Source organism: Silurus aristotelis (genome assembly GCF_946808225.1).
Source record: "Silurus aristotelis genome assembly, chromosome: 11".
NCBI lineage: Eukaryota > Metazoa > Chordata > Actinopteri > Siluriformes > Siluridae > Silurus > Silurus aristotelis.
Genome location: NC_139584.1, coordinates 3823457 through 3833456, shown reverse-complemented (window position 1 = coordinate 3833456; position 10000 = coordinate 3823457). Strand labels below are relative to the sequence as shown.

Below are 10000 nucleotides of genomic sequence, written 5' to 3'. Positions count from 1 at the left end.
GGTGTATATAATTATACCATATATATTTAATTAATAAATCTCATCACCTGGGACTGTCACAGTGTCGAACAGAGGATGAGACTCCGCCCCCACAGGTACGACTGCACTCCTCCCATGGAGACCACGCCCCCCACTGACCATCCACTCCCTCCGGACGAGTGCCGTACGGCACACACATGCGCTTGTAGCACCACTGTGTGAACACACATGGACAAACAATAAAACAATGAATACAAATTCAAAAGGTTTTGTAAAAAGTTTTGTAAAGTAGTCTACAGCAGCGAATCAGAAGTGAGTGTTTTTGGTAGGGTTTTTTTTGGATGTACTCACCCCTTTGTCTATGGTGCTGGTCTGGCAGATGGTGCCTTCAGCTGCAGGGATGCTGCTGGTTATACAGCGGTTACTCTTACTCATACACCACAGTTCACTGCACACCTCCTGCACACAATCACACAGCAGAAGACCTGCGGATGTAAACACGATGCCTATATGTCTGCACTTATAACCTCATTTTATACTTGTCAAATAGCAAAATTAACACTTAACACTTCCTACACTTATCTTGAGAATTGTTTTTTCTCCATAATCTTCCACAAGAAATTGATTTCCCCATATTCTTCCACAACTAGGTCACCTACCAAGTCTATCTGAATTAAACAGATTATATCACTGTCAGGAGAATTAAAAATGTCATTTTATTTTATATTTCTGCACTCATGACAGGGTAAAGTATAAAAATAGAAATACAATCTATAATACTGTATTTTCCGGACTATAAGCCGCTACTTTTTTCCCCACGCTTTGAACCCCGCTGCTTAACCAACGAAGCGGCTAATTTATGGATTTTTCCCGGGTTTTTCCCGGTTTCACAAACTTCAAGACAAAAAAACTGAACCCCATAACATTAGACCAATGAAATTGCCGAACGGGTTCAGGTGAACCAATGAAACTCTTTATATTAAATCAGATGCGCTCCCACTGAATCGGGCCGCACCACATCATAAATATGGATGATGTTCCTCTGACGTTTGACCTGCCGCTCACTCGGACTGTCTACAGGAAATGCGAATCATTCGTCACGCTGAAAACAACCGGGCATGAAAAAACACACTTCACCTGTGTTCTGAGCTGCACGGCATCGGGAGAAAAACTTCACCGATGGTGATTTTAAACACACGACGATGCCAAAAGAAAAACTCTCGAGAGAAATAGTTGTGAAAGGAAGGAGGAAGACGGTGAACAATGACTTTCTTGGTAGGCTACTGTTAAGATACAAGCCATGTAACAGACACTGTCTTTCATTAAAGCCTGTGTAAAGTTCATTAGTTTCAGTGTAGACACCTGCGGCTTATAGACAGGTGCGGCTTATAGACAGGTGCGGCGTATTTATGTTCAAAATAAAAGTCTTTGTCAAATTTAGTGAGTGCGACTTATATTTGGGTGCGCTTAATAGTCCGGGAATTACGGTGTATAACTACACACACACACACACACACACACACACACACACACACACACACACACACACACACACATATATATATATATACAGTAAGGAAAATTTGTATTTGAACACCCTGCTATTTTGCAAGTTCTCCCACTTAGAAATCATGGAGGGGTCTGAAATTGTCATCGTAGGTGCATGTCCACTGTGAGAGAAAAAAAAAAATCCAGAAATCACAATATATGATTTTTAAACTATTTATTTGTATGATACAGCTGCAAATAAGTATTTGAACATCTGTCTATCAGCTAGAATTCTGACCCTCAAAGACCTGTTAGTCTGCCTTTAAAATGTCCACCTCCACTACATTTATTATCCTAAATTAGATGCACCTGTTTGAGGTCGTTAGCTGCATAAAGACACCTGTCCACCCCATACAATCAGTAAGAATCCAACTACTAACATGGCCAAGACCAAAGAGCTGTCCAAAGACACTAGAGACAAAATTGTACATCTCCACAAGGCTGGAAAGGGCTACGGGGAAATTGCCAAGCAGCTTGGTGAAAAAAGGTCCACTGTTGGAGCAATCATTAGAAAATGGAAGAAGCTAAACATGACTGTCAGTCTCCCTCGGACTGGAGCTCCATGCAAGATCTCACCTCGTGGGGTCTCAATGATCCTAAGGAAGGTGAGAAATCAGCCCAGAACTACACGGGAGGAGCTGGTCAATGACCTGAAAAGAGCTGGGACCACCGTTTCCAAGGTTACTGTTGGTAATACACGAAGACGTAATGGTTTGAAATCATGCATGGCATGGAAGGTTCCCCTGCTTAAACCAGCACATGTCCAGGCACGTCTTAAGTTTGCCAATGACCATTTGGATGATCCAGAGGAGTCATGGGAGAAAGTCATGTGGTCAGATGAGACCAAAATAGAACTTTTGGGTCATAATTCCACTAACCGTGTTTGGAGGAAGAAGAATGGTAAGTACAATCCCAAAAACACCATCCCTACTGGGAAGCATGGGGGTGGTAGCATCATGCTTTGGGGGTGTTTTTCTGCACATTGGACAGGGCGACTGCACTGTATTAAGGAGAAGATGACCGGGGCCATGTATTGCGAGATTTTGGGGAACAACCTCCTTCCCTCAGTTAGAGCATTGAAGATGGGTCGAGGCTGGTTTTCCAACATGACAATGACCCGAAGCACACAGCCAGGATAACCAAGGAGTGGCTCTGTAAGAAGCATATCAAGGTTCTGGCGTGGCCTAGCCAGTCTCCAGACCTAAACCCAATAGAGAATCTCTGGAGGGAGCTCAAACTCCGTGTTTCTCAGCGACAGGCCAGAAACCTGACTGATCTAGAGAAGATCTGTGTGGAGGAGTGGGCCAAAATCCCTCCTGCAGTGTGTGCAAACCTGGTGAAAAACTACAGGAAACGTTTGACCTCTGTAATTGCAAACAAAGGCTCCTGTACCAAATATTAACATTGACTTTCTCAGGTGGTTAAATACTTATTTGCAGCTGTATCATACAAATAAATAGTTAAAAAAATCATACATTGTGATTTCTGGATTTTTTTTTTAGATTATGTCTCTCACAGTGGACATGCACCTACGATGACAATTTCAGACCCCTCCACGATTTCTAAGTGGGAGAACTTGCAAAGTAGCAGGGTGTTCAAATACTTATTTTCCTCACTGTATATATATATATATATATATATATATATATATATATATATATATATACACACACACACACACACACACACACACACACACACACACACACACACACACACACACATATAGTCAGAAGATCCTGACTCTAATCTCTATAAATACCATCATTGATGGAAAGTTCACTTGCTTCTTCTTTCAGAAATAGCTATCATTCGCACCATTTGTCTTAAGTCTCATAAGCAATTTTAAAAAGTGCATCCATAGAAACCCTCAGCACCTTGACATCAGTCCGCAGCTCTAACACAGGAAACACACCTCACACCGCTTGTGCCCGGTTCCTAGGCTAATCCCGGTCAGGACTAAAATCCGAAAGCGTCTTCAATCTAATTTCCTACTCCATGTTCTTCGCGCGTCGTGTCATAAACACTGACTATACACAAAGTCAAGCTCAATGAAGACAGCTATAGAGGTCTTAAAAAAAAAAAAGAATCGGGCTGCAGCTGCAATAAAGCTCTGAGGTTCTGCAGAAGGTAGAACAGGGCAGAGTTATGGCTGGTGTAGAGAGATCACACGAAGATGAGAGCAGCAACATTTTTATTGCTGCTATGCTTTTTTTTTGGTGCTTTCAGGCTGAATGCCAGAAACGAGCAGACAGAGAGCAGAAAGAGCTAGAACAGGCATCTGGGCCAGATGTGAGCTGGAGTTTGTGGTAGGACAGTCAGTGGTTGACTGATTCACTGCGAGCGACAAGAGGCATCTGATGAGCAACTTTTCCAGACCATTGAGTACAACACGAACCCCTTAACTCTATCTGCTATCCGAGAGGAAGAAGCGATAAAAATGATTATATCCATGTTGAATGTCACAAAGTAAAAGGCATCATTTTTTACAGCTACAGCATCTGCATAATGTAGCTTTTATCTCACTTTTATTTAGTGTTGCTGAAATCAAATACATTCTAAACAGAGAACACAAAAAAAGAACACAAGCAGTTTGGTTGAGTTTGGTCTGTTTTATCGCATTAAGCCAGGTTAAGCGTTTTAGGATGAAAACGTGTGTGATTTCGAACACGCTATATAGAGAAAAGACACCTGATCATAAAAATTGGTGTGTGATTATTAAACATCCCATTCCATATTCCGTATTTGCTCTTATAATAAGCTCCACTCTTCTGAGAAGATGTTCCACTAGATTTTGTAGAGATTTGTATTCATTCATCTACAAAGGCTTTTGTCAGTTAAGTCAGATATGGATGTAGTTCACTCTATAGCAGACCATTCAAGGTCTTCCACTTTAAACCATGTAAAGAATATCCTTATGGAGCTGGCTTTGTGTACATTGTAATGCTGGAGCAGGTTTGGATCTCCTTTTTCATGTTACAGCATCTAACACTCTATACAAATTGTGTGCTTCCAACTTTGTGGTAACAGTTTGCAGAAGAACCACATATGGCTGGAAACGTCAAGCGTCCCATTACTTTTTGTCTATATAGTGTATGATATACATTCTTAGACTAAAGGCTTTGATTAAATGGAAAACTACTAATTGAACGCATCAACAGGCTCAAAGGAGAGCACAAAGCTTTAGAAATAAGGCTGGCTGTGTCATTGCTAATAATCAAATATATTTTTACAAAAAATATTTTAAATATAAAAACATTTACACACATATTACTTCTTCAAAATTTCACGGGACACCAATATAACTTGACTCCTAAATATTCTGTCTGTAGTCCTGAAAAACTAAATGTAGAGAAAGAAAGAATAGGAAGTGAGTACCCCATATTTACACTGCCGAGATTTGATTCCGTACTGGAAACGGCACTGCTCATCGGCGTCATAGGCCTGACCGGGTGCCGTGGTCGGATACACAAACTCCTGCTTCGGGGGGACGTTGTTCACACAAGAGCCCATTCCCGAGCTGCAGAAAGGCACCCAACACTAAGACAATAGGTATAATACTTGTCCAATTGGCATAAAACGTAAAATAGCTAGGACATGCTACTTTACATTATCAAATTCAACAAAAAAAAACTGCAACAAATATCCTCAGATAGCTAAGAATGACTGCACATGAATTTGAAAAGTGAGACTAAGCAAATTGTACTTTTAAAATGTTAATTCGTCCAATCAATTTTCAAGAACCAAATGTCTCAGAATGTAATTAGCAAGACAAGCTATTTAGACATATTTCTTCTTCTATAAGCAGGAGAAAATTTACAATCAAACATAAAATTTTACAAAATCTCCTGGGTAAGAAATGAATCTTGCCGTATTAGCACAGAATGATACTGTAATACCCTGTGTGGCCATTGTGCTTTAAATGCTAATAAAAATGTTAAATAAATCCATACAATACACAAAGTAGTTGTAAGGTAGGTTTAAGTACTGTACTGCAACTCGTTTAGAAAAAGAAGACATAAATCTTTACTTGAGGAAGTTTGTGATGTAGTCACGGCTGCAGGCCGACCAGACAAAGGGGTTGGTCTTCATGGTGATGTGGGCTGCCATGAGCTTAGCTGTATCCTGACTGCGAGCTCCACATGGGTTCCCTACACCATCGTGATTCATACCGAACCTAGAGAAGAGCGAAGAGAAACAGTAAAAGATAGAAAGAGATGAAATGATAAATGGCTAAATGGTAGGACATATTTGTGGTTGGCATAAAAGTTTTGTCTTTAATTGACACACCTGATTAAACACACTCAATGTAATCTATGTAATCAGGAACTCTATGTAATCTTATATGCATATGCCCCCTTGTCTAGACAGTCCCCGGGGCTCAGTGGCTCTGAAGCTGGCCTCTGCATTAGGAGACCCTCGCTAATGACTTTCCCACCTGTGGAAAGCTCCAAGCCCCAGCAAAAAGCGATTACACTGCAATAACACAGTCGTGGAGGAATGCATGGCCACCAGGAAAACGCAAAAAAGCTCAAGTCTTGGCTGAAAACTGAGAAAGATCATGAGTGAGTGACTGAGCAGGGAGCAAGCAGCTTCTTCCAATAACAAACAGTGTATGTATAGAGACTGAGATAAAGTGTTATCATTAAACCCTTAAACACCAACAGACAAATGTTCACAATAAGACACTAAAATTCCCCAGCAGACATCAGCATTCCCGATCACCAAAACCAACTTTTACAATCAAGCACAAACATTCACAATCACCAAATCCAACATTCACAATCAAACACGAACATTCACAATCACCAAAACAAACAATCACAATCAAACATGAACATTCCCGATCACCAAATCAACATTCACAATAAAACATAAACATTCACAATCACCAAAACAAACATTCACAATCACTAAAACAAACATTCACAATCACCAAAACAAACATTCACAATCACCAAAACAAACATTTACAATCAAACACGAACATTCATAATCATCAAAACAAACATTCACAATCACCAAAACAAACATTCACAATCACCAAAACAAACATTCACAATCAAACACGAACATTCATAATAATCAAAACAAACATTCACAATCACCAAAACAAACATTCACAATCACCAAAACAAACATTCACAATCAAACACGAACATTTACAATCACCAAAACAAACTTTCACAATCACCAAAACAAACATTCACAATCAAACACGAACATTCACAATCACCAAAACAAACATTCACAATCACCAAAACAAACAATCAAACACGAACATCCACAATCACCAAAACAAGCATTCACAATCAAGCACGGACATTCACAATCACCAAAACAAACATTCACAATCACCAAAACAAACATTCACAATCAAACACGAACATTCACAATCACCAAAACAAACTTTCACAATCACCAAAACAAACATTCACAATCAAACACGAACATTCATAATCATCAAAACAAACATTCACAATCACCAAAACAAACATTCACAATCACCAAAACAAACATTCACAATCAAACACGAACATTCACAATCACCAAAACAAACTTTCACAATCACCAGAACAAACATTCACAATCAAACACGAACATTCACAATCACCAAAACAAACTTTCACAATCACCAAAACAAACAATCAAACACGAACATCCACAATCACCAAAACAAGCATTCACAATCAAGCACGGACATTCACAATCACCAAAACAAACATTCACAATTACCAAAACAAACATTCACAATCAAACACGAACATTCACAATCACCAAAACAAACATTCACAATCACCAAAACAAACAATCAAACACGAACATCCACAATCACCAAAACAAGCATTCACAATCAAACACGAACATTCACAATCATTAAAACAAACATTCACAATCAAACACAAACATTCAAAATCAGCAAAACAAACATTCACAATCAAACACGAACATTTAAATTCACTAAAACTATCGATCATAATAAAATACAAACATTCACAATCATTAATCAAACAAATAATCAAACACCAACCTACATCAACATACACAAACAGCAACATTCACATCAAACACTAACATCCATTAACAATAACAATCACCAACATTTAAAATCAACAAAACCAACATTCACAATCAAGAACAGTGACAAACATCAAGATTCACAATCAAACACCAACCTACATCAGCATTCACGAACACCAACATTCAGATCAAACATTAACATTGACAATCAAATACCATCATTCACAAGTAGCTTTATTCACAATCATCAAAACCAACAGTCACCAATACCAACCTACAACCAACATACATGAACATTCACAATCACAAAAAGCAACATTCACCATCACCAAATTCACAATCACCAACACCCAAATTTACAAACAAACACCAACATTAGCGGTCTGAGAAGATCAGTATGTCTGAGGTGGGAATAACTGAAGTCGTTATGAGAAATGTGGCGACAAATGAAAATGTTTTATTAATTTATTCAGAATATGATCAATTTCATCCAAAGTTTACTATCTGAATAAATAAACCAGTCTGTGTTTCTACTGTATAAAAGCTAATTAGTGCAATCTGATTGAGCGAATATCCAAAAAATTATGTCCAACAAATAAACCCAAAGGTCAAACAGAGTCATGCTGAATAATGCTGAAAGCAAGAGAGAGAGAGCTTGTATGAGAAAGAATTGGAGAGGAGAAACAAAAATGCTTTTGGGATACGAGACTCACGTGTGTCCAATCTCGTGCGCGATGGTGAACGCTGTGGCCAGACCGATGTCTTCATTTATACTGCAGCTTCTCTCCGGCTCACACATTCCACCAACCGGGGCCAAGCCTGACACACACACACACACACACACACACACACACACACACTGAAGCTTCTAAAGATTACGTACTGCAACACAACATATTATACTTTTTAGCTAAATTACACTATTATGATTAGGGAATAAGTTGGGACAGTCATCATGCGCTATTACTAATCACTCACTTTAAAGTTTTCAGATCAAGGACCCCTTAGGGCAGAGACCCCCCGATACAAACTGTGTCAAACATAGCCACTGATATTACGAGAAAGCAAGCATTTAACGCTAGTTATTTTATGTTGATACAATTAGAACTATGTTGTTGTTGTACATGCATCATTCTCTGTTTATTTTCATATAAATCTTGCAAACAGAGTTACGCATAAGAACAAACATATATTTTGCAATTAAAAATCACGATTTATTAAGTTTTTACAGTTTTCGTTTATTTTAAGAGTTGCAGTTTCATACATTTTCTTTTTAATATCAGGTGGACAATTATACATTCAGATGAACATCAGCTTTAAGTTTAAAAGAACTTCAATGTAACAATTGTAATATTTTTTTTTATTAAATATTTTATTTTTTTATTTTATTTTTTACCCATGTATACATTTTTTTTAAACATGGGTAAACATTACTTGTAATTTCGACATTAATCAGTGGACCCTCTGCAGTACCGCCACGGACCACCTATTGAAGACCACTGCTCTAGAGTTCCCAAACGTACCTAATCATCCAGGGTACGAGTGTTTAATGTTTGATGCTAATTGACAAGGTTAATTTGGCTAACAAGTAATTAGGTCTTTGAGGGAAAGTATTAATGGACATTTTGGTGCCACCAACACAAGGGTGGGTTCCCTCATGTGCTTGGTTCCTCCCAAGGTTTCTTCCTCATACCATTTCAGAGATTTTTACCTTTCCACTGTCACCACTGGCTCGCTCACTAAGGCTAAACTTATAGGGACTAGCATCAAAATTCAAATTTCATAACGTCTTTATCTCTGTTAAGCTTTTTTTTTTCTTGGGACAATGTCCATTGTTAAATGTGCTACACCAGGGAGGTGATAGCTCAGTGTTTAAGACATTGAGTCACATTCAAATCATTGGGTCACTACCAAGGTGCCACCGCTGGGCCCTTTAACCTCAACTGCTTAGTTGTTAGTCGCTCTGGATGAGGGCATCTGTGCGATGCTTTAAATGTTATAAAATGTATGTGAGCAAAAGGTTGTTAGTTCAAATCCCAGCATTGCCAAGCTGCCACTGTTAAAGTCCTCTGCCCTCAACTGCTCAGTACATGAGATACAGCAGGTAAAATAAGTCATCCAATGTGTGGATTGCATGGGTTGTTACTAACATTTTGAAAATTTCATGTCAATAGCACCTTCAGAAATATATTTACTGAGACAAATGGTGACGTGTCCAATACTTATTTTATGCTGTAGAGATTTGGGCGTATATTCATGAAAATTTCTTTCATTTTAAATTACATTTTCACCATAACTTATACATAAACATACAAAAGTTTGTTCTTGAAACGGCTGTATTTCATTACAGTGCCATGGTTGTGCGTTGGTGAGCCTTACCGAGTGTCCCACAAGGCTTGTTCTTGTAGATGCAGATGTCGTACCTAGAGCAGAATGAAAACATGCACCAAAT

At 38.7% G+C, this 10000-nt stretch overlaps 1 protein-coding gene across 1 annotated transcript in view; it reads right to left on the bottom strand.

The window, feature by feature from the left end:
• The window catches only part of adamts10 (ADAM metallopeptidase with thrombospondin type 1 motif, 10), a 58142-nt gene that overhangs the window by 30982 nt on the left and 17160 nt on the right, over positions 1 to 10000 (bottom strand). The window contains exons 7-12 of the mRNA XM_083554870.1: positions 9928 to 9971; positions 8262 to 8367; positions 5558 to 5704; positions 4906 to 5047; positions 331 to 438; positions 48 to 193 (exon numbers count right to left, since the gene is read on the bottom strand). Of these exons, the coding sequence (XP_083410996.1) occupies positions 48 to 193; positions 331 to 438; positions 4906 to 5047; positions 5558 to 5704; positions 8262 to 8367; positions 9928 to 9971 (693 nt within the window). The remainder of the gene's footprint in view (positions 1 to 47; positions 194 to 330; positions 439 to 4905; positions 5048 to 5557; positions 5705 to 8261; positions 8368 to 9927; positions 9972 to 10000) is intronic.